At 35.9% G+C, this 26,562-nt stretch overlaps 1 protein-coding gene across 1 annotated transcript in view; it reads left to right on the plus strand.

Moving 5' to 3' along the window:
* Nucleotides 1-26,562, plus strand: part of SPTLC3 (serine palmitoyltransferase long chain base subunit 3) — a 153,439-nt gene that overhangs the window by 55,300 nt on the left and 71,577 nt on the right. Inside the window, exons 5-6 of the mRNA XM_019713394.3 lie at nucleotides 14,606-14,730; nucleotides 16,686-16,779. Coding sequence (XP_019568953.2) covers nucleotides 14,606-14,730; nucleotides 16,686-16,779 — 219 coding nt within the window. The remainder of the gene's footprint in view (nucleotides 1-14,605; nucleotides 14,731-16,685; nucleotides 16,780-26,562) is intronic.

The raw sequence follows: 26,562 nt of genomic DNA on the forward strand, positions 1-26,562 counted from the left end.
CCTAAATGTGTTGTGCAAATGGGAACAAAAAAGAAAGCAGACGTTAAACTTAAATTATGATTCACTAAATGTAATAAGAGATTCAGCTTATAAAAATTATATGGAAGGCTCATAATGGAGATAGATACTACTCCTATAACCTCTATGCAGCAAGTCACACAGCAGAGACATATACCGAAGATGCCAAAAAAATGTACACACATGATTTGTATTCATCTTGTGTTATCAGTATATATTGAGAATTACAATTTTAATACAGTTTTTTTTTTCCTTTCTTAAAATGTATATACATTTTTTGGGCACCTTCTGTATATGGCTGTTTATTTTTCTATACAGCTAGAAATTAGTAAATAGTGACTATGGAAGACTTTGAAAATCAGGTGGTCAATTTAACATTCCACAGGCTGATTTGAAACAAAAGCAAAAAAAAAAAAATCAAAAAAGTGAAATAGTGATAGGCTAACAGAAGAGTAATTTCTATTGGGCTGAGGCTTCTGTATTTTAAGTCACTAGAGGTGATTTTGATGAGCAACCAGAGTTGACAGCCACTGAGCTAGCATAACCCTGATCCCAGGCATTTAATAAAAGGAAAATATAGGCAATATTACTTAGAAAAAATATTTAAAAATTTGGCATTGAAAATCCAGCAGTATATTAAAATAACAGGATATCATGATTAAGCAGTTCTAGTCAGTTCAATAATAAGAATTTATAACACTGAGTGATCCAAGAAGAAAACATATGATTATCTTTATAGACATTGCCAAAGCATTTATAAAATCCAATATTGATTCCTTATCAAATTTTTAATAGAATAAAAATAGGAGATTCCCAAATAGTATAAAAACATCTACTTTAAATAAAAAGGCTATAGTACACTTCATGATGAAACACTGAAGGCTTTCACTTTAAAGTCAGGAAAAAGATAAAGATGTCTTTTCACCACTATTTTTAATAACCTTTGGAAGCATACTAGACAACATAATTATTCATTTTTTATTTTTTAAGTCAGTAAATATTTATTGAATGACTACGTTGGGACCAAATAAGAAGTATATGTATAAGAAAAGAGGTAAACTAACCATTATTTGTAGATGATCTGACTGTTCACCTTTCTGATTTCCAAGCTGTGATCAGTGAGGAGCAAACGGACCTCTGAAGGGGCTTTCTTGGGGCCACCATAGAGATGAAGGGGAGCTAAGCAGGAGGAAACATTTTAGTCCACTTTCTTTCATTTGCATATGTAGACAATCAAAAATTTGTTAGAAATAATAAATATTGAATAAAGAAATAAATACCTCTATTCAATAAACACTAACTTTTTAAATTCATGTAGTAAAGTCAATAATCAACAATCAGTAAGAGGACATACTTGGGAAAATAATATTAATTAATAAATATAAACAAAAATAGCAAACATCTAAGGAATAAAATTATTTTTAAAATGTTTAACTGTAAAACTTTTTAAAAGACTTAAGACTACAATAGACAGATGCCATAGCCTAGAAGGGAACTGATACTGTAATTCTATCAGTACTTCCCCAAATGAATATGTAAATTGAACACAATCCCAATGACATGAATGGACAGGGTGGAGGGGAGTCTATACTAAAAGTCTAGAGGCAGACACAATGCGGCACACTTGTTTGTATATAATAATAACAATATCTCAGATCAGTTGGAAAACTACCACAATTAGTATTGTGATAACTGGATGATCACATAAGTTAATATGTTAGATTTGTGCCTCACACTTTACATCTAGGTAAATTACACTTATACATTACACTAGGTAAATTGCAAATTCATTTGGAACTGAGACATAAAAAACAAAAACAACCACCACCAGAAATAACTATATAAATAAAATTGAAATTGAATGAATAGCTAAATTGATGAACGAATGAAGAAATGAACAGAATCAAACTATTCAAACAACTCAAATACAGAATGCACTTGTGTGTGTTCCTTGGTAAGTGTCCTGCCGGAGATGTCAGACTGTAGCTTCCTAGATGTGAGTAACACCTCTGTCTTAGTCTGTTTGGGCTGCTATAACAAAATACCACAGACTGGGTGTCTTATAACAACAGAAGTTTATTTCTCACACTTCTGAAGGCTGAAAGTCCAAGTCAAGGTGTCAGCATGATTGGGTGAGGACCCTCTTCTGTGTTGTAAACTTCTCATTTTATCCTCATGTGGTGGAAGGGAGATGTATTAGCTCTCTGGGACCTCTTTAATAAAGATACTAACCTATTGATGAGGCCTTCATGATCTACTCACCTCCCAAAGGCCCTACCTCCTAATACCATCACTGTGGGCATTAGGTTTTCAATATATGAATTTGGGGAGGACACAAACATTCAGACAATAGCTGCCTCTTCTTTAGCTTGTCATTTATGATCACCCCTCAGTTCTATAACCCATGATGACCTCCAATCTTTTCCAGCAGAACTCACCTCACTTGGCAGAATGCCCTCTTAAGTGGAAGGCATCCATTTTAAATGACCTCCAAGCTGACTCCATATCACACTGGCCAATCTGGTCCATGGAAAACAGGCACTATTCCCTGTTAGAGAAAAGCCAGTTTGCTCCCAATCCATCTGCTAGCCACAACTGTTTGCCCTTCAGATTTCTCAAGCTTGATTCTATGCCCAAAAGCTCTGGGGAACCAGAGAAAGCACTCCCGAAAAACTTGAGGGAAAAGATTGAATAAAAGGAAACATATAAACTTCTGTACATAAAAACAATGCCAACAAAGTTAAAAGTCGAATAACAAAATTAGAAAAAGTTATTCCCGATATATATGACAAAATGTTGAAATTCTTAATATGTAAAAACTCTCACAAATCCAAAGAAAAAGGTCATTCCTATTTAACAAATGGGCCAAGAGTTTGACAAAGTTCAAAACAAGCAAAACTGTACAGTCAGGATAGTATGGTGTTTCTCAACCTTTTTTCATTATCACCCCCTCCCATGATATTTTAATACCACAGATATACTGTATATCTGTTTATGTAGTACATGGATATATCTGTGCTTTACACATAAATAGAGTAAGATATTCTCCCCATACTATCCTGACTGTACACTTTTCACCTAATTGGCAGAAGTTAAAAAATAATAGTATCCCATAGGTTCAAAGAAGTGAAGAAAAGAGCATCCTTCCATGCTGTTGACCTAGTAAACTGAAAATGTATCAACAGCAAACCATTTAATTCAACAGTTACATTTTGAGAAATTCTGCCTTAAAATTTTGAATAAGTGATCAAAAATATATGATCAAGAATAATTATTGCAATGTGTTTAAAATAATAAAAATTGAAAATAAGTGCTTTTCCAGAAATAGGAAATTGATTAAACAGATTTATTTGTTATATTACCTAGCCATGTGAAATTACATTATTATTTACTCATGCAAAATTAGCATGCAGTTGCTTAGAACCATGGTTGAGAGCAAAGGCTCTGGGATTAGGTTGCTTGAGTTCAAATCCTAATTACTCCTTTTTACTTGCTAGGGCCTGAGGTAAGCTATATACATTCTTGGCCCTCAATTTTCTTCTTTGTAAAATGGAAAATACATTGTTAAGAGAATAAAACAAATTATAAAGCAGTATGTATATTATAAGTCCAATTTTTAAAATACATTTTACATGAATATCTGCATTGATAAAGTTGGTTATATTTTATTTTGTAGTATTTTCTAATTTATCCACAATGAACTCCTATTTCTTGGGTTAATTATTTTCTTGAAAGCTAATGGGAGCCTAAAATCAAAGCACAGACTTATGAAAATAATTCTGGCACTTCCAAGATGTTGCCACTGAAGCAGACTGACCATAGTTTCCACTTTCTTGGAGGGACCCTGCCCCAGGCTATGTGGATTCTGTAGCTTGTCCAATGAACTCAAAAACAGTCTGGAGGCTTTGGCTAGAAATAAATGATAAAGATTTATTAAAGAGTCTTAGGGTTTGCAAGCCTGAAAGGCAACTAGGCAAAACTCAGAGTGTTCCCAAGAAGAAAGACAAGCTAAGAGTTCTTAGAGAAAAAAGTACATTCTTGAGAAGAATCTTAGCCTCTGGATTGATCCAAAATGGTAATGATGACCAGTGGATGTCAGGTGGTCTGAATAGATGAACATTCTTTCCTTAGTCCTTCAGGGTTATCAGGGGATTTTCTGAAGGTTTGACATATATCCAGACTGACTCGGGACTGGAAAGTTCAAGAGTTTAATTTCTCACGCTAGTTAAAACAAAAATACAATTGTATCCTCATGCCTCAACCTACTTGATTTTAATAATTTTATTGCATTTTATTTCTTCACTCTGTTCTTCAAGCTGAAACCAGTAGTTCTCAAACTTTACCTCACATCAGAATCACCTACCTACAGGACATGGAAAAACACAGTTTGTTGTACTCCCCGACACAGTTTCTAATTCAGCTGGTCTGGAATAGGACCCAAGATTTTGTATATCTAATGAGTTCCCAGGTGATGTTAATGCTGCTGCTGCTTTGAGGACCACACTTTGGGAACCACTGGAAACTAACTAGCATGACTAACCTTCTCAAACAAATTAGTCTAAAATTTTTCAAAATGCCTTTTACTCTGTGTGGAGTGAACACCACATATGCCTAGGAGATGGAGTTTATCAACAAAAACTGACAGGTAGGTAATAGATACCCCAGAGAATCAGTGAAGCAAGTTGGTTTTGATATCCAAACATAGCCTGCCCAACACACATTGCTGGTCCAGGTTTCCAAATCTAGGAAGGGTTAAGCTCAGGCAAACTAGAGAAAAGCTTTTGTTTCCTTTCTTTCCTTCCTCACTTTTATTCTACACGGGTGTGTGGTGCATATGTAGGAATAGTATATTATTTGAATATACATACTCTATATGCCCTTTGTGCTGCCGTAGTTTCACCCAGCAACTGTTAGTCAGAAGTTCACTTCTAGGAAAACAAACTCATGGAAGGCCTCAAGACTATTTCTGTGTCAATGAGAGCTCATCTCTAACTGTAGACTTTTATTGCTTTGAGAAGGAAAGTCTTGTGCATGATTCATCTAATCAGGGAAACCTGAACACTATGCCTACCTAAAAACTGCTTAGTTAAAACACTCCTTCAAATTATAATTGCAATTTCAAGAAATAGCTTTCAAATATTTTCATCTTAAAAACATCAGAAAGGACACATTGAGTTAGGAATCAATGCAACTGAATAAAATAGGAAATTCTTTTCCATTCTCAAATTTCAGCTGTGATTTTCATGTTAGGTGTAATGTGCAAATTTCCTGAAATTTTTCTTCCATTTCTCATAGTTTGAGAACATTGTCCTTAATCATCAGATGGTTTGTCTCCCTATTTATGTTCCTGACAAGTTCTCTGCTATCATTTGATTCAAATTATCAAGGCTCTTCTTGTGTTTCTTTCTCAAAAATTTGTAGCTACATCTAGGGAATATGCAGTTTTGCTAACCTAAACTACTGAATAAGGGGCCAGCCTGAATTTACAAAATGTCGAAATTAAAGTATATTTCAAGTATATATCAGCTTATGGCCTTCAAGTTCTTATGGGAATGAGCAGTTTCTGAGAAATTGTTACCAAGTAGAGATCTTGCTTTCTTAAAAAAGAGGCAATTTTAATTAAGATAATTGTATGCAAATCAATGCTATAAACATGCTTTAAAGCAGTGGCTTCATTAAGTAGGCTATAAACATCTCTACTTCAATTAATTTCACCTTTTTAACATACATAGCAAAACTCTTCTTCATAAACAGTGCCAATTCCTTCAGACCAAATTATTGCAAATTCTGATTGAGATTTTACTGCTTTTCTCTCAAGCCTTTTTATTTTCCTTTAAGGGTATTTGTAAGGGGAACAGGGCTTTCAGAGGAATTGTTGGGAGTAGGAAAATAAAAGTGTATCTTGGTTTCTGAAAGCCTTTCGGCAATTTCCTGATACCTGTTATAGTTCTGACAAGGTAATTGCTCTTCTCTTGACAGTGATAGACGTTATAGCACAGCCAAATTTCAACTAGCAGGGATATTACTGCAAGTGTAGAATTTGTCTCTGTAGGTTCGGCAAAACCAAGCAAACATAAAAATTCAAGAAGATATGCCAGTAGTTTTCACAAGTATAACACTTGCCAGCAAGGTAGTACTTGGGATAATTGAACAAAGTTGAAATTCATGGAATTTTAGAATACATAGATCATCTACCACTTTCCCTCCCCCCATACAAATATCATAAGATCAGGTATAAAGTCTAGAGATTTCTTAATGACTTACCAATCAATGTTCACATAGCCAGTAGGTTGAGAAATCAAAAACTAGACATTAGTTGTTCTCCTGAGTCCCATGGAAGACCAGTTTGCACTATCCCATTTGTTCATGGTGAAAACTAGAGACCATCTACATCAGGAGTCACCAAACTAATTCAGCTGTCCCGTTTCTATACTGCCCACACATTACAAATAATTTTTTACAAGTTTAAGTAGCTTAAAAAGTAAAAAATGATATTTTGCAATATGTGAAATTATCTGGAATTTAAATTTCAGTATCCATAAATAAAGTTTCATTGGGACACAGCCACACCCATTTTTTGTGTATTGTCTATGACTGCTTTTACTTTATAATGGTAGAGCTGAATTGGTGCAACAGAGACCACATAGCCCCAAAGCCCAAAATATTTTCTGTCTGTCCGTCTATAAAAAGTTTGATTGATAATATAAACAAGTATTTGTCATCATAGCAACTTGAGAAGAAAAATTCTGGAAATTTAATACCAATTGTCCAGATTTCTAAATCCAGTGCACATCAGCATGCATCAGACTTTAGTCTCCTTTACCTCGTTTAGACTCGTTCCATCCAAATATACTAAGGATACAGATTAACTTTCATTACCATAGGCACCTGTATATATCCTTTAAAGCCACTAATTTCAACTTGAGGAAGACCAAAAACATCATCCATATCTACCCCTAACTTCCCACATTCAGGTGATTAACAAGAGCACTTGGGATGGCAAACATGCTGCTTGAGAGAAATTAACCTCACATTATGTCTTAAAGACCTAGAAAATGAACAAATAAAACCCAAAGTCAACAGAAAGAAGGAATTAATAAAAATTACTACTAATAATAAATTACTAATTAATAAAAATTAGAGCAGAATTAAATGAAGCAGAGAACAAAAAGACAATAGAAAAAAATTAATGCAACAAGGAGCTGGTTCTTTCAAAAGCTTAATAAAATTGACAAACCCTTGGCTAGACTCACTAAGGAAAAAAGAGAAAAGACACAAATAAACATAATCAGAAATGAGAGCAAAGAAGTTACAATGGACACCACAGAAATACAAAGGATCATACAAGTATGCTATGATCCTTTGGATGATATACCACCAAATTCAACATCCGAGGAGAAATGGACAAGTTCTTAGAAATATTTAACCTACCTAGGCTGTATCATGAAGAACTGCAAAATCTAAATAGACCGATCAACAGTAAGGAAATTGAAGCAATCATCCAAAACCTCCCCAAAAGCAAAAGTTCAGTACCAGATGGCTTCACCAATGAATCCTACCAAACATTCAAAGATAGTAGTAGGAGAAACTCAACAAGTAAAAGGCTGGAACTGAAAGACTACACAGGAGCCTATATATTAATCTCCATGCTACAGGGTAGAAACCGTCCATTTCATCATACACCATTTCCAGATTTAATTCTCTGTCATTTCATGGAAGTAAAATGCATAGAAGATAATGGAATCACAGAACCGTTGAGAGGTCCCTAGTGTTTAGTCTAACTTCCCTTTACAAAAGAACATACTGAAGTCCAGAAGGTCTCAATAACTTTCCTAAGGTCACATAGCTAATGTAAGAAAAGGCCATGTGGATCACAAACTCAGGTGTGTAAAGAGTGAGTGACTAAATCCTTTTAAAAAAAAAATAAGTTAATGTTGACTCCCAAACCCCAAACTAGCTGTTCTATTTTTAGTCCATGTTGGGGCTTCCATTTATTGAGATGAGCAAGGGTTCGAAGGTATTATGCAGCTCCCAAATATTGGTGATGTCTCCCTGGTCTTTGCTCCCCTTTTGAGAAGCTCACTATTTTAGTGAAAATAATCCCTGTGGTGCAACGGGCAAGGTATTTCTGCCTCATGCTGAGGGTTCAGAAGTGGCTGATGTGGATAGAAAACCCAGTGTCCAGTATTCAAGCTACTCTCGTACACCTGGCATCTGTCCCCAGGCAGCTACCACCAAGAGATGTACATGGATCCACTGACCTCAGTCTTGATTAAATCCCCCTTATCCTTTCTGCCTCCCAAATACCGTGATGTCTCTCCTTTAAGTACACCTAGTATACTCCCTTCAATTTGTGTAAGTTTTTTCCAAAGATAAGAAGGAAGCCATTTCTACTTTGGGCTCTATTATCATGGTCCTCTCCAGAAACACAAGACTAAAGAGTGCCTGGCTACCTACTAAACATAAAAGGGGGGGGGGGAACTATTTAAAGATAGCATGCATAAGTTTTTATTCAAATTGTCCTAAAATGTTCATAACAAAACTTTGCATCTTCAAGAACATACGGATGCTTAGCACCCCTTAGGCCAGCAGCTGCCAAACTTTACTGCTTTGGAAAGTGCCATGGAATACTGAAGAGTTCCTTCTCTAGATTCAGACCTACTGAATCTGAATCTTGGCTCTAGACTTACTGTGTAACGTTGGACAAGTGAACTCCCAAGCATTGGTGTCCTTGTCTGTAAAACTGGGATAATAGCAGTACTATCCTCAAAAAGTTGTATAACAATTAAATGAAGTAAAGCTTGAAATGTTTGTTTCTGCATGGTCGGTTAACATGTCATTAAGTAGGTGACCTGCATTTATTAGCTCTGTCTCCTTTAGGCAAGTGACATCACTTCTGCATCTATTTCCTCATTGAAATAGATTTTGTAGATGTTGTGTAGGTGTGATGATTAAATTAATCATGGTACATTAGTGGACACTCCTTATAAGTTGCTTTATTCCACTTTCTTTGACCTGTTTTGTTTGAGAGGTGGATTTTAAAAGTAAGAGAATCGAATTTGAATTAGCTCTGTGTGGTAGATTATAGTATTGTATCAATAACTACTGTAACTACATAAGAGAATTTCTTGTTTTTAGAAAATATGTGTTAAAATATTTAGGGATAAGTAAGACATCATAATTGCAATTTACTAAGTTGCTCACTATATATATATATATATATGTATATATATATATATATATTACATATATATGTAGGTTTGTATATGATATGTACATCAAAATGTAGGAAATATAGTAACATTTCTAACATTTCTAACACCTAGAAATCTAGGTGAAATCTATCTAGAAATTATTGATACTATTCTTGCAACTTTTATGAAGGTCTGAAATTACATCACAATAAAACATTTTTTAAAAAAAAGGGTAAAAACCTTAATTTATTGAACATGGGTTAGAGGTTATCATTTGGTCTACTTAAAAATTATTCTCTTACCAGGAGTATTGGTCACCGGAAGGCTCGTCATAATTATATTCATGCCTCACTTAGTATCAAATTCTAATTATCTGCTAATGCTTCAACCTGCCAAGAGGTGGCAAGTGGTTTTTCAAAAGTGAAGGCCTGGGTAGAAGGGCAGATAAAAGTTGTTTCTTTTATTTCATCAGGATGGAAACTCTCTTGACTAAGCAGCAGTGGCCTATATTCAGTATACCAGTGTGTTCAAGGCCCGTTTTAGGCCCCACGTGAAACTTCTTTCAGATTTCTCTGAATGTTTCACAAAAAAAACAAAGCTACTCAACAGGCACTGTAGCTCTCTAACCCCCTCCAGACTGGACACAAATAGAATAAGGAGGAAAGCAGGGTACTCTAAGAGCTTTTGGGTGATGCACTGAAAGGTGGAATCCTTTAGGTAGAAGGGTTGATGCTGGTTTTAATGCAGGAATCACCAGTTTAAGCAAAGTGATTCAGAGGTGAGCTGATATCTATGCACCTAGAACAGCCAGATGAGCCAGCTGTCAAGTTGCCATGATAAATAACAGCCTGCTCCTAGGTCAAGTCTAAGGAACACTCTACAAACAGTGTATTCTGGACAAAAAGTGATTACAGTCACATGTGGAAAACAGTCCTCACATGTTTTGGCACCATAGGACGCTGCATAGGACGAATTGGAGGTTGTGAAACAGGATTGTTCATAACACCCACACTCTTTGCAAAGGCCAGCAATCTTTATGTTCCCACTAAACGTATGAGCCAGTCAATGTCAAAGGTCCAGCAGAAGTGTGTAATCTCATAATATTGGTACATTTTCCTGAATCTGATTTTTATGGAAGACATCACACATAGATTCATTGTGAACTTCTACGATTGCACTTCTGGTGACTGAGCACAGGACACAGTTGTTCCCTGACCTTATGGGTAGGAAAAGCTCATGCGGAAAGTTACAAAGGTGGCAAGGTTTGAGCACCCACCATCATTGCTGGAGGTCTTCAGATATAGGAATTTTCAAACTGGTGCTCAATGCCTTGTTGCCCTGGCATCACATGGTTCTTGGCATTCTTCCCTGTGCCATCCCTGACTCTAGATTCAGCTCCGTCTTCATTCTCTATCAAAAGATAACATGCCATTCAACAATCACCTATTATGTGTCACCTACATAGTATGTAATATACTAATAATCAATTATATTGATTATATGCATAATCAAAATAAAAATATTAATTAGTTCTTTTACAAGCACCTACAACTGTAGTAGTAAGAGGAACATCTCACACACAATATCTGCACCACATGTATATATGTATAGAAAAAAAATATCTATTCTGTAATAGAGAAGATTGCCCCACAAACATCCTCAGTTCAACTTAATGCGTGCTGTGAAGCTCATGCCATCTCAGAAGAGAAAATAAACAAGTTTGCCTGGGGAAGCTGAGAATGGAGTGGGAGCTGAAAAAAAAAAAAAAAAAAAAAAAAAACATTTTGTGTAGAGGAAAGAGCACTCTCAACATCAGGGAAGCCTAAAACAGCACCTCTCCCAACCTCTCTGGAAACTATGAGGCCACACAGCTGTTTAATGGGAAAGCTGGAGCCAGAACCCTCTATTCCTCATGCCCAGACCAGTGGTCTTTTCACTACCTATTCCTGGGGCCATTCCCTTCGGTATGCAGTCGCTGTTAGGTAAAAATAAATCTGAGAAATGATTATGTGACCACGTTTTGCCTTTAAATTTAAGTTTCTCTTTTAATTCTGTAATATATCTTTGATAATAAAAATGTTTTAAATTACAATTTATATTTTTAACTTTGCCCCCAAATCTTGAGTAAAACTGAGTTTACTGGAATACTTTGTTTTACTATGGTTTCTGACAATTGAGGAATAAATGAATTCTGGTTTGAGAAAAAAGGCCACCAATCATCTGTTACATGACAGTGTGTCTTCTCAGAAAACACAAAGTTCAACCAGCAAACGCCCACTTCCATATAAAATGCAAAATAAAACTTTAACCATTCAATGCCTTCTCAAGTTTAACCCCTCACCATTTTAGCACAGTAAGCAGGCTAATTTACCAATTTAAATAAAATTTTGATATCTCACTTTGTATAGTAACATATGTCGATCATTAGGTTGAAAGAAATATATTTATAATATTTCTGACTACGCTAATGATATTCCTATACCTTAAATTTGAGTTAAATCTGCTCTTATATTTCAAGGATGCAAATTACAGCATCTGTCTGCATGTACATTTTTTGTTCTGTTAATTGTATCATCTAGAGCAGCACTGTCCAATAAAAATATAATGCAAGATACGTGTAATTTAAAATTTTCTAGTAGCCACATTTTAAAAAGTTTAAAAAAAGTTATACTCAATTTTATAATACATTTTGACCCAATACTATATCCAACATATCATTACTTAAACATGTAATCAATATAAAAAACATTAATGAGCTATTTTATATTATTTTCTTGTTGTACTAAGCCCTTAAAAGTGATGTATATTTTACCCCTACAGCACATCTCTATTCAAACACTAAATTTTCATTGGTTAAAGTGAAATCAGTGGAATGGATCCTACCAAAATAATAAAGTGTTTAGTGGGAAATACATTACAATGTTTCCATTTTTAAATTTAAATTAACTAAAGTTAAATAAAATTTAAAATTCAGTTTCTCTGTTGCAGTAACCACATGTACCTAGTGACTACCAGATGAGACAGTGCAGATCTAGAAGTTAGAAGGCTGGAAAACAGAAAAATATGGGAGCATTAAGGTTTGCTCTCAGTAAGGCATAAGGGGATTGTGTATAAAAAGGGATCAGAGAGGAAGCATATAAAAGATAGTAGAGTGGTAAAAATGTGAACTTTGGAGTTAAACTAGATTATCGCTGTTGCTTTTTATCTGTGACCTCTTTATACTTCAGTTTTCTTATCTGTAAAGTAATAATACCTGCATTATTGGGCTCCTAAATTTAAATGAGATAACCTAAATAGTGGGTTTTGAAATCTAGCATATTCCAGAGATTAAATAAACCATAACTAGAGTTATTACTATCTATGGAAGTCATGGGATCTGTTTGCATTTGTGTGGGGAACCTCTGAGGGGTTAAAATTTAATAATTACTTGTGGGATGTGGGGTAAAGAAAGAGAGAAATTGTGGCATTTTTCTTTTTTGTAAATTTTATTGCCTTATAAAGTATTTATATAGAAAGTGCACCAATCATAAGTGTACAGCTCAATGGATTTTCACAAAGTAAACATACCTGTAAAAGCGCCCAGATCTAGAAATAAAACATTTAGAGAATTTCAAAGCTCTCCTCATGCTCCCAACAAAGAAACCACTATCATGACTTCTAACACTATAGCTTAAATTTTGTTTGTTTGTTTTTTGCCATTTTATTATTCATAATTTTGATTTTTTTATTAGTTTCAGGTGTACAAAACAATGTAATAGTTAGACATTTATCATTTATATCCCTCACACAGTGATAACCCCCCTCCCCCATCTACTACCCCTCTGACATTGCACACAGCCATTACATTTCCACTGTCTCTATTCCTAATGCTGTACTCCATTTCTTTTAAATATATATATATATGTATATATACGTATATATATATATATACGTATATATACAATTGTAGTTGACATTCATTATTGTTCAGCTTCATATACGTATATATACGTATATATTCATATACGTATATATTGTTCAGCTTCATATATACGTATATATATATATATATATATATATATATATATACGTATATATACATATATACATATATATACAATTGTAGTTGACATTCATTATTGTTCAGCTTCAGCTTCAGGTGTACAGTGCAGTGATCAGGCATCTACACAATAGCCAAGACATGGAAACAACCAAAATGCCCATAGGTAGATGACTGGATTAAGAAACAGTGGTACATTTATACAATGGAGTATTACGCAGCCATAAAGAAGAATGACATTTTACCATTTGCAACAATATGGATGGACCTAAAGAACATTATGTTAAGTGAAATAAGCCAGACAGAGAAAGACAAATACCATATGATCTCATTTATATATAGGTTAGTTTTGAATGTTTATAAACTTCATGTAAATAAATTCATACAATCTGTATTAGTGTGTAAGTATTTGACTTCTTTCACTCAATCACACAATTGTAAGTTTTTTTTCATGTTGTTGTGTGGGGCAGCAGTTTGTTCTTTCTCGTTGCTGTGTTGAATTCCACTATACAAATACCCCCACAATGCATTTATCCAGTCTATAGTAAATAGACATTTGGGTTATTTCTAGATTGGGACTATGGCAAATATGCCTGTTATGCATTTCTTTTGGTGATGGGTATGTACTGTATTTGAGTTTTCTTTATTTTTAATTAAAATTTATTGGGGTGACAATGGTTAGTAAAGTTACATAGGTTTCAAGTGTACAATTCTGTAGTACATCATCTATAGATCACATTGTGTGTTCACCACCCAGAGCCAGTTCTCCTTCCATCACCATATACTTGACCCCATTTACCCTCATCTATCATGTCTCTGCCCCCTTACCGTCTGGTAAAAACTAAACTATTGTCTGTGTCTATGAGTTTTTCTTTATTTATTTATTTGTCTTGTTCCTTTGTTGTTTTCACTTTTATATCCAATATATCAGTGAAATCATATGGTTCTTGACATTTTTTGTGTGACTTATTTTGCATAGCATAATAATCTCAAGATCCATCCATTATGTCGCAAATGCATATTTAATCTTTTCTTATGGCAGAATAGTATTCCATTGTGTATATATATGATATCTTCTTTATTTAATTGTCTATCGAAGGATACTTTGGTTGTTTCCATGTCTGGGCCACGGTAAATAAAGCTACAATGAACATTGGAGCATATATGTCTTTATGGATAAATGTTTTCAGATTTTTTGGGTAGATACCCAGGAGAGGGATTGCTGGGTTATATGGTAATTCTATTTTTAATTTTTTGAGGAATGGCAGCCTCTATGGAAGGCAGTGTGTTTGAGTTTTCAATTTTGGACTTGTTGAAAAGGGAAGACTCACTCATCTTATTATTTTATGTACAGGAACCTTGGATAAGCATAAAGAGTTGGAGGACCTTGTGGCTAAGTTCCTGAATGTAGAAGCAGCCATGGTCTTTGGGATGGGATTTGCAACTAACTCAATGAATATCCCTGCACTCGTTGGAAAGGTGAGAATTTTTAACATAATTATCTAATGCTATATTATTCCTAAGAATTATAACTCTGAGAAGGTCGTTTGTTAAGTATGGCAGAAAAGGTCCTTTTCTTAGGAAAAGCTGATTGGATATCAGCTGTTTGAATAAATGTACCAGCTTAGTCCAGCAAATCTCTTCATCATGATATTATTCTACTTATAGAATTGCAGCCCTAGATGTGGGTCAAATTTCATCTTCCATGGTAGTTTAACAAAGTTAATTAAATTTTTAGGGTCCCAAGTCACCACTTGTAATGTAGCCAATACTTATTAAGCATTTATTTGAACAAAACATTTTGCTTATGTCATTCATTCATTTATTCAATCAATAAATCACTTATTGAGAATCTACTGTCCTCATATGAGGCAAGATACAGGGCATACAAAGATGAACAAGACCTGTGCCTTGTAAATTTATGTAGTTTACAGTCTAATAGAAGAAAAAACACACCAAATAAAATAGGATAACCACCACAGAAAAGGCATGTACATACATAGAGAGCCATGTACAAACTCTTCTTGAAAAAGGCTGGGATGCCCATGCAAAGTGTGTGACATAACTAAATCTTTTACTTATCTGTTAAGACGGAGAAGTTATTTTCCTAAGACAAGGAAGAGGGAGCAGCATGTATGGTGCACTAGGTTTGGAAGAACCAGAATATAGGGTGTGGATGAGACCAGAGATGAAGGCAGGTGCCAAATTATAAAGAGCCTCACAGTGTAAATCATGTTATAAGTTTGAAATTCTTCCTGAGAAAAATGGGGAGTTGGTTGGTTCATTTTAAGTAAAAGCAAGTGCCATAACCATACGTACGTTTTTTTAAAAATCTGACTCATGACAACTAAATGTAATGTATGATCTTTGATTGGATTTTGCATTTTAAAAAAATAGAAGGAAAGAAAATATCTTTAAAAGACATTCTTAGGACATTTAGGGAAATATAAATTTGAGTTGTATATTAGATGATGGTATTATATAGATGTTTTATTTCTTTGATGTGATAATTGCATGTGATTTTGTAAAAAAAAATGTCCTTGTTCTTAATAAATACATGCTGAAAAACTTCAGGGTGAGGTATCATGAGGTTCACAAGTAAATTTCAAATGTTCACCAAAATAATTATTCATAGAGTATGGAGAGTGGGGATTTTGCTGGCTCCTGCATCAAAAACTTAAAATATGTCATGTGTGAAGTTTCCAAACTATAAGAAAAAACTCACACATTGTGGGTGGCCACAGAAGACAAATGGCAACCATAGTTTGTCTCTGCATTTTTGGTATGGTTGAGCAATTTCATAATTTAAATATATTTTTTAATTAATAAAAGAAAAATATTTTTACAAACCATAATTTAAAAGCAGTAAATTAAATTTCCCTTTTCCACTTGCCTCAGGCAGAATTGCCATTCCTTCTTTCCCAAATGCAAAGTTTTCACTGTAAAGCAGTAATGCTTTTGGATATCAATACAGTAGAGAATGAGACTTGGAAAACAAGAGTTTTAAAACGTCATGCAGAAAAAACCATTGTCTTCCAGAAGAAGTGCACCAAAACTGTCCCAAATAATCCAGCATGGGGTGGAAGAGCCCCAGAAAGCCCCCAATCCACCCAAAAGTTTTTCTTTTAAACATCAATCCTTTTTGATGCTAGCTTGTGCTTAAATAAGATCCTAAGTGACATTTTCTGCTGAAAACTCTATGCAAATGATTAAAGATGTAATCCCTTAGAACAATTCCCATCTCTATCAGCTAATTGCTCTATAGTGTTTTATCCATATAGACACCAGGTGAAGCTCAACTCATGGCCTTTTAGAATCGAAGTGGGTTTTGGGAATCTGTGTTTTAAGTCTTGAGGTGTTTTCCTGTTCACACATGTTGTTTTTCCTTATTTTTATTTAATGACCTGTGTTTGGTGTGCTTGTTTTCTGAACAGGGATGCCTCATTTTAAGTGATGAGTTAAATCATGCATCTCTTGTGCTTGGGGCCCGACTCTCAGGTGCAACCATAAGGATCTTCAAACACAACAGTGAGTATCAATGTATTTATCCAACATGTACTGCTTGTTTCTAGAAGGAAGTAAAATGATTGATCAGGCTTTGTTCTTGCTCTTCAAACTGGTAACTTAGCCTAACGAAACACAGTTATGTTTATACTCACTACTGGCTTGTTAACCTGTGTTGACCCAGAACAAATGGTTAAAGTGCGTTAAATACTCAGATTGCTAAGTGTAACCCAAACACATTAGTGTCACTGTAATTAGTGGTCTTCCAATGCAGCCTCTGAAGACACGACGGATCTCTTAGGACTACCATTTAATTATCAGAAGTGTTATAACTCTGCCTTTTCTATTACTCTGCCTTCAGAAAGTTTAAAGACTTGTTTAAGTTTTATGTTATGTTACGGTCAGGTAAAAGATCATCTTCTGCTTTAGCATAATGCTTCCTTTCACTATCCCCACCCACCGCATGTTCGGACATCCCCCACCCCCATGCGTGAGCACATACACATACAAAAACAGTATATTTGACTTCATTGAAATGCCCTTTCAGGCTCTGAGTTGTGTGTTTGGGTTAGGTGAAGAGGAGGCAGAGGCTATTTCTTCTTAGAGACTTGACAGGGCAGCATGGGAAATATTAGGAAATACTTAGAAAGAGGTAGTGGTGGACAGCTGAGTTCTATCATCCAGGTCTGCCCTGATTTGTTGCATCACTTTGTTCCTTTCTGTACTCAGTTTTCTCATCTGTAAATAATGGTAATGAACTATATGACGTGTAAGTATCCTCCTCCTTCAGTTTCTGATTCTAATTCTTCATTATTGTCATCAGAACGCTACCTTCTTTCTGTGTGTGCACATGTGAACACACAGATGCACATATACAGTTAGTTTCTCTCTCTTCCTTCTCACCACCTTTCTCTCTTGCTTTCCTTTCTTCTCTACTTTTACCTGTTCCTCTTCATTGGCACTTCCTTCTGTCCTCCAAGACAGCAACAAAAACGGAGGTAAGAAGAAGAAAACTGACAGAGAACTGAGGAAGAATTGTTCCACCTCTGTAATATTTACCTCACAGAAATCTCACACCAAAGAACAGTTGTCACATGGGAAGGAAAGCAAATGCATGGGAAAGTTCTGAAGTGAATCTCATTGCTAACTTGTAGAGTTGTTCTAATGAAAAATCTCCTGCTCTCACTAAGTGGGATGAGGTCTGGCTATGCCTTTACTGAACCACCTTCAGTAGCTTTGTGAAGATAAATATTCTGGGGTCAAGTTCAGGACCAGGGCTTCTGGAAGAACAACACTTGAGGTCCCTCAGATCTATAGGTTAACTATGACATCTAGCTCAAAGTTAATTCAAAATATGTTGACTCCATTTCTTAGTTTTGCATCCAACACTCAATCTTGGCTAATCTCTGATAAGTTACATTATATTCTCCAGTTCTGTTTCATTTATCATTGATTGTCACATCTAGACTCAAATTATTTTGACAGTGTTGGGAATTCATATTTGGAGTTAAACATCTTTTAGAGTTTCAAGAAGAGAGTTTGTTAAGAAACCATGGAAATGTCTTTGATATTGGCACAATTATGTTACACCCTTTTGATTCTTTGGCCTGACAGGTTATTGGTGATCAAAAGTTTTGTCTACTTGGGGAAGGATAAAGAATATGACTGACAATTATTCAACTGTAGTTCCATCCATAGATATGATTAAATGAGATAATCTTATTCCCAGGGGGAGACATACGAGGTCTGACAATTAAGTTCATGAACTTCCCACCATGCACTTACATTGGCAGAACTGTATAAACAGCTCAATAAGGTATCATAAACTTGGTACATCAGTGTCTCACAGCTGTGTTCATGTCGATGTGTGGCAGTGTCTTGCTGAGTGGCGTTCATTATTCTTGTTGCGTGCTTTGTGTGCTGTCCTGAGAATGTCTGAGCTTGAATTAGAGCAATGAACAAACATTAATTTCTTTTTAAACTTGGCAGAAGTGGGAGTGAAATCAGGGATATATTAATCCATGTTTATGGGGATAATGCCATGAAGAAAATGGCAGTGTACAAATGGATTAAACGTTTTTTTCTGAGGGGAAAGAACGCGTCACTGATAAAGAGAGGTCAGGGTGGCCCGTAATGAGCAGAATGGGCGAAAACATTGCACAAATTCATCAAATTGTGCATCAAAGTCATCAGCTGACTGTGAGAAGCATAGCAGACCAAGTTAATATTGATAGAGAAACAGTTAGGAAAATTGTAACTGAAATCTTGGCATGAGAAAGGTGTGTGCAAAAATGGTCCTGAAGGAGCTCACCGATAAACAAAAGCAAAGAAGAGTCGAAGTTTGCCAAGACCTTTTGGAGAGGCAAGATTATGTTTTGATCCATGTTATCACTGGTGATGAAACATGTGCATAACAATATGACTCTGAAACAAAGCGCCAAAGTGCACAATGGAACTCAGCCAATTCTCCACGTCCAAATATTTCTGTCAGTCCAAATCAAGAGTCAAAATGGTGTTGCTAATCTTTTTTGATATCAGAGGGATTATTTATTATCAATTTGTACCAACTGGACAAAGAGTTAGCCAAGTTTACTCTTTGGAAGTGCTGAAAAGGCTGCATGAAAAAGTTAGATAAAAACAAACTGAACTTTTCACCAACAATTCATGGCTCTTGTATCACGACAATGCACAAGCTCTCACAGCATTGTCTGTGAGGGAGTTTTTAGCCAGTAAACAAATGACTGTATTGGAACACCCTCCCTACTCACCTGATCTGGCCCCCAACGACTTCTTTCTTTATCTGAAGATAAATTAAATATTGAAAGGAAGACATTTTGATGACATTCAGGAAATCAAGGGTAATACGACAACAGCTCTAATTCCAGAAAAAGAGTTACAAAATTTCTTTGAGGGGTGGACTAAGCACTGGCATTAATGCACAGCTTCCCAAGGGGAGTACTTTGAAGGTGACCATAGTGATATTCAGCAATGAGGTATGTAGCACTTTTTCTAGGATTAATTCTCAAACTTAATTGGCAGACCTGTATTCAAGTTGCTACCTATATGGAACAAACGAAGCAGATCATAGTCAAGATTGACCTCTCATTTCTTTACTTCGTTCTACTGAGGGCAGTGGCTCATGACCCTAGTTGCACAATAGAGGTATCTATGGCACATTTATGAAAGATCAATGAGTGGACCCACCTCTAGACCAACAGAATCAAAATATCTGGGTGGAGGTCAAGGAAGCTAAATTTCTTCAGATCTCCCCAAATGACTGATGCACAGTGAGAAATATAAACCCGGTTGCCAGAGGGTAAGGGGGGGTGGGGGGTGGGGGGGGAGATGAGGGTAAGGGAGATCGAATATATGGTGATGGAAGGAGAACTGACTCTGGGTGATGAACACACAATGGGATTTATAGATGATGTAATACAGAATTGTACACCTGAAATCTATGTAATTTTACTAACAATTGTCACCCCAATAAATTTAATAAAAAAGAAAAAAAGAAGAAAAAGAAATATAAACCCTATAATCTTATTTTGTAACCTGCTTTAGTTTTGGCTGACCCTGGATTTTGCCTCTGTGCCCTTGGATATATCACCAGATATGGTGATTAACTACTGTCACTCTTCCTCTCACCATAACTAGCACTCTTTTACATTCCTGGTCTAACGTTGGCAAAAAGAGTCAAAAAATGTGGAGAAAGTTTTTCAAGCCAAAATTTATTGAGCATTTATTGACTACCTACCTCTTCTGATTCAGGCACTGTGTTAGGCCTTTGGAGGACTATAAAAATGATAAGGTAATATCTTAGCTATGTGAGAGTTTACAATCTACTTAGAGAGGCAGATGTGAATGAAAGTAAATATATTATGGTTTAAAGAAAAAAAAAGCCACAGTGCTATCAGGCAGTGGCTAAGAATAGAGGCTTTGGCCCATGCACCCATTAGAATAACTAAAATCAAAAAGATGAAAAAAACAAATGTTGGCAAAAATATGGAGCAATTAGAACTCTCGCCCATTGCTTGAAGGTAAAATGGTACAATTTATATGGAAAACTCTTTGGCAAAGTCTTATAAAGCTAAACATATCCCTGTACTATGACCCAGAAATTTCATACCTTGGAATTTCCAAGTGAAATGAAAGCATATGTTAACAAAAAGACTTGTACAAGAATGTTCATAGCAGCTCTATTCATAATAACCTCAAAGTGGAAACAACCCAAATAGTAGAATGGGGGTAGTGGTGAAAAGTGTGTCTTATTCATATAATATAATATGACCCTATAATAAAAAAAGGAATGGACTACTAATACATACAACATGGATGACTCTCAAGAAATGTTATTTATAATGAAATAAACCAGACACAAAAGAGTACATACTGTATGAGTTTGTTTATAGCAAATTCAAAAACAGACAAAACTAAGCTATGGCAATAGAAATTATAAAAATGCTTGCCTCTCATTGTGGAGGAGGGAATTGGTAAGAAGAGGCATAAAGAAACTTTCTGGGATGATAGAAATATTTGATATTTTCATTGGGATGATGCTTGCTTTATTAAAATCCATTGAATTATACACTTAAGATCTGTATATTTCCTTGTAAATAAATTTTCCTACAAATACAGTTATAATACAGCATATATGAAACATTTATTTGGTATTAATAAAAAAATAAGGCTTTGACAAAATCATTTGTGTTCTTGTTCTATAGCTTATTAGCACACTGTCAAATTACTTAATCTTCTTGCATCACAATTTACTTATTAACAAAAAGAGGATAATTACAATACCTGATTCGTGATATGTTGGAGGAGGCATATAAAGTGCTCACTTAGCACCATGCCTGTTAATGGAAACTACTGAAATGTTTGTGCCTGTTATGTTATTATGATTATTACTATCCTCATCATCATCATCACCAGTACCACTAAGGAACAGTAGAAAACATTATGGTGACTCAGAAGAATGCAAAGGTCATTTCATTTTGAGGACTGCATGAAATAATAGTATTTGCCATTGAAGGATTAAGAGAATTCTAAGAAGGGATGAGTGAAAGGAAATTTCAAACAGAAAAATAATCTGGAGTGTGCAAAGAGCAGCAAGACCTCCTGTGGGCCTGACTGTGGGACTGAACTACTGGAGAAGAGCCTGAAAAATAAGGCCTTGGCCAGTTAATGTAGAGCTGCTAAGATGTATAAAAAAGCTAAGATAGATGTACTTGAAGAAGCAACAAAAGTTACCTGGCAGTCTGCTCTATGCCATGTTGTTCCCTGATGAATTGGCTTTGCTCAAAGCATTTGGTAGCCTTTTCATATGTCCAGCGGAAATAAAAATAGAGATACAAGCTTTGAGTTAAGTTAAATCTTTAAACAGCAACAGATGGAAAAGACCACCTACTTACGGATTGTAAAGATCAGCTGTCACCATAGCAGTTCTCTTACATCTTCTCTATCCCACATTTGTTATTGTTTGAAATTCAGCCCAAATTCTATTATTCACTGATCTCCCCTTGGAGGTTCTACAAATATGATGTTGATAATTATAAATAGATAGATGTTGCTAAAAAGATCAACAGAAAAATAGAAAATAGATAACAGATAGGGAGACGGATATCTATATCTATCTATATCTACAGATGATAGATAGATAGATAGATAGATAGATAGATAGATAGATAGATAGATAGATATACAATAGTGATTTAAAAATACAGTGAATGTTTAAATTAAAAAAAATATTACAGTAAAAGACACATTGCCATTAATTCCCCTCAAAATACTCCCCCTCACTTCAAACACACTTATCCCATCGTTCTTGCCACTTTCTGAAGCAGTTTTGGAAGTTCTCTTTTGTGAGTGCCTTTAGTTGTGCGGTCATGGGTGCCTCAATGTCCTGAATTGATTCAAACATGTGTTCCTTTTATGGTCATTCAACTTTGAGGAAAAGCGAGAAGTCACACTGTGCCAGCTCTGGTGACTAAGATAGGGCTGAGGATACACTGCAAGGTTTTTATTTGACAGACGTTGCCATACCAGAGCGATATGTGACACAGCTTTGTCAGAACGATGTCTGACATGGCACTTTGTCAAGATGCAGGACGAAATAAAGACATTCACGAAAGAGGAGTTCGAGAATTGCTTTAGAAAGTGGCAAGAACAATGGGATAAGTGTGTTCGAAGCAAGGGGGAATAATTTGAGGGGGATTAATGGAAATCTGTCTTTTACTGTAACAATTTTTTTTATTTAAACATTCACTGTATCTTTTGATAATACCTTGTATATGCATATATACCCAAAAGGAGACTAAGTAAAAGCTTTTTTAATCACTAACCAAGCATTCCCTACTCTCCAGCTTAAGATTTTTAGGTAGCAATCCTCCAAGTTGGCTACCAATGATCCCCTGCTTCCTAATATTTATGTCCTTGTGTTGTCCTCTCCTGTATTGTCTCAGGACAGGTTTGCATGATCAAAAGAATACAGAAGAGATAATGTATCACTCTTAAGGTTAGGTTTTAAAGACATTATGGCTTCTGCCTCTCCTCTTTCGGATAATTTATGAAGATTTATGCAGCCTGTGGAGAACTGAGGCCTCTTGCCAACAATCATGAGAGTAGGATGTCTTGACAGATCCTCCGGCCTCATTCAAGCCTTCAAATGACTATGGCTCTAGCCAACATCTTGAGTCTCACAAGTTTCCTGAGCTAGAATACCCAGCTAAGATTCCCATAGTCCTGATCTGCAGGATCTGTGACATAATAAGTGCTGGTTGTTTCAAAACTCTGAATTTTCAGATAATTTGTTACATACCAATAGATAACTAATACGAAGTCTGACAATTAAGTCCGCAAACTTGCCACCGTGCACTTACATTGGCAGCACTGTATAAGCAGTTCAGTAAGTTGTCAAAACCTTGGTATATCAGTGTCTCACAGCTGTGTTCGTGTAGACGTGTGGCAGTGTCTTCCTGAGTGGAGTTCATTGCTGTTGCATATTTTTGTGTGGCGTCGCAAGAATGTCTGAGCTTGAATTAGAGCAATAAACAAACATTAAATTTCTTGTTAAACTTGACAAGAGTAGAAGTGAAATCAGGGACATGTTAGTCCAAGTGTATGGGGATAATGCCATGAAGAAAACGGCAGTGTACAAAAGGATTAAACGTTTTTCTGAGGGGAGAGAATGCATCACTGATGAAGAGAGTTCAGGGCAGAACCAATGAAATCATTGTAAAAATTCATCGAATTGTGCATGAAAATTGTCAGCTGACTGTGAGAAGCATAGCAGACCAAGTGAACCTCGATAAAGAAACAGTTAGGAAAATCTTAACTGAAAATCTTGGCATGAGAAAGATGTGTGCAAAAGTGGTCCCGAAGGAGCTCACCAATGAACAAAAGCAAAGGAGAGTTGAAGTTTGCAACAGGCAAAGATGATGTTTTGGGCCATATTATCACTGGTGATAAAACATGGGTTTACCAATATGACCCTGAAACAAAGCATCAAAGTGCACAGTGGAAGTCAGCCAATTCTCCACGACCAAAAAAGTTCTGTCAGTCCAAATCAAGAGTCAAAACAATGTTGCTAACCTTTTTTGATGTCAGAGGGATTATTCTTTACAAATTTGTACCAGCTAGACAAAGAGTTAACCAAGTTTACTCTTCGGAAGTGCTCATAGGCTGCGTGAAAAAGTTAGACTACCTGCACTTTTCACTAACAATTCATGGCTCTTGCATCATGACAATGCACCAGCTCACACGGCACTGTGAGGGAGTTTTCAGCCAGTAAAAAAAGTAACTGTATTGGAACATTGGAACACCCTCCCTACCTACCTGATCTGGCCCCCAATGACTTCTTTCTTTACCCAAAGATAAAGGAAATATTGAAAGGAAGATATTTTGATCACATTCAGGACATTAAGGGTAATATGATGACAGCTCTGACGGCCATTCCAGAAAAAGAGTTCCAAAATTTCTTTGAGGGGTGGACTAGGCACTGGCATCAGTGCATAGCTTCCCAAGGGGAGTACTTCAAAGGTGATCGTAGTGATATTCAGTGATTAGGTATATAGCACGTTTTCTAGGATGAGATCGCAAACTTAATTGTCATACCTCTGGCCTCCATAGCTTCTCTGGCCTCCATTGTTGGGGCAGAAGCTGGACACCCAAGTGTGAGTTCCTACATCCTCCCTTGAATCTAGGATGAATGTCTCATTCTAAAGTGAATGGCTCAGCAGAGCCTGAGTTCTTTCACCCAACTACTTTACCCACCCAGTCACTAGCAAAGAAGCCGACATAGGAAAAGTTGGAAGACAAACCATTCTTGGTCTACATGGAGACAAGAAACTTGAGCGCCTGTAGCACATAGGCCAGGAAGTGAAACAGTTTATTTAGCTAATGCTTCTTGAGACACTGTTTCCCATGGCCAACATGACCAAGGAATGTCAGGCCCTAAACCACCATGTTAGCAATTTTTTCTTTTGGGGTAGTGGAGAAGAGGTGGTTAGAAGTGATTCTTTTTCTATTGGCTCAGCTGAAATATGAAGAGAAGAGAGAATCATCACTCACATTTCAGTTCCACAAACAGTTATCAAAAATACTGCTATTATCCATGGATATATGGAGTGGATGCAACAACATGAACACATCAGTGCAGGTTATTTCAATAATTTTGTTCAAACACAAATATAAAATATAAATGATTTAGCCAAATCCATGCAATGGGGAAAAACTTAAGCAGAGCCCTACAAAACAACTTTATTTTAAATGTTCAAATAAAGTGATGCAGTCCAGCCACAGAATGAGTCTTTCCCTTCCTTCCTGCTACTCAGTAATTGTTCCAGGGACACAGAACAGTTCCACCTGCTTCTGCTGGTACAGCACATGCCACCGTATGCAGCTATTCCATATCCACTCCTTCAGATTCCAATTTCAGGATAACAATTCCATTAAAATTACACCCGAAGGAAAATACAGTAACTATATCAAGAGAAATCACACAATATCTGGAGGTAAAAACCGTCATCAGTGAGGGGCAGATGAGCATTGTGTATCTCCATATTGATACCCTGAGAAGGACTTAACATCACTTACATAGTGTTCAGATCAGAACATTGAATTTATCATTAGACAATCCAAATTAGGAATGTCCTATTTTAAAAAATAAAAGAAGAATGTATTTGCTGAACATATTAATATCATAAAATACAAAGAAAGGCTGAGGAGATGGTCCAGATTAAAGGATACTGAAAATCCATGACTACTAAGTACAGTACCTGATCCTAGACTGGCTTCAGAAGGAGACAGAGAAATGTTATAAAGGACACTACTGGGCCAATTTATAAAATTGGAATATGGGCAGTAAGTTAGATAACACTACAGAAGAATAGTTGTTACGTTTTAAAGGGTTGTAGAACAAAGTAGAATGTGTGACAGAGATGTCTAAAATATTATATATGGCCCTGTACAGAAAAGTTTGCTGTAATCTTAGAAGAGAATGCCCTTATTCTTAGAGAAGAACACTAAAATGTTTAGGAGTAAGGGCCAGGATATATGCAACTTAGTCCAAATTCAGAGTGTATGTGTGTACACACACATATATACACAAAGATGGATGGACAGATTAATGACTCGTGATAGCTACCAGCAAGTAGCACTTATTGAGAATGTATTCTGTGCCAGATTGCTGAGCTAATGGCCTTCTCTTATGTACTGATTTAGCCCTGTGGATAACCCCATGAGGTAGGTACTAGTTTACAAATGAGGATACTCAGGCTTAAAGGTGTTAAACAATTTGTCCAAGATTCT

The sequence above is a fragment of the Rhinolophus sinicus genome, chromosome 13, assembly GCF_057876585.1.
Source record: "Rhinolophus sinicus isolate RSI-liver-muscle chromosome 13, RSI-T2T, whole genome shotgun sequence".
Taxonomy (NCBI): Eukaryota; Metazoa; Chordata; class Mammalia; order Chiroptera; family Rhinolophidae; genus Rhinolophus; species Rhinolophus sinicus.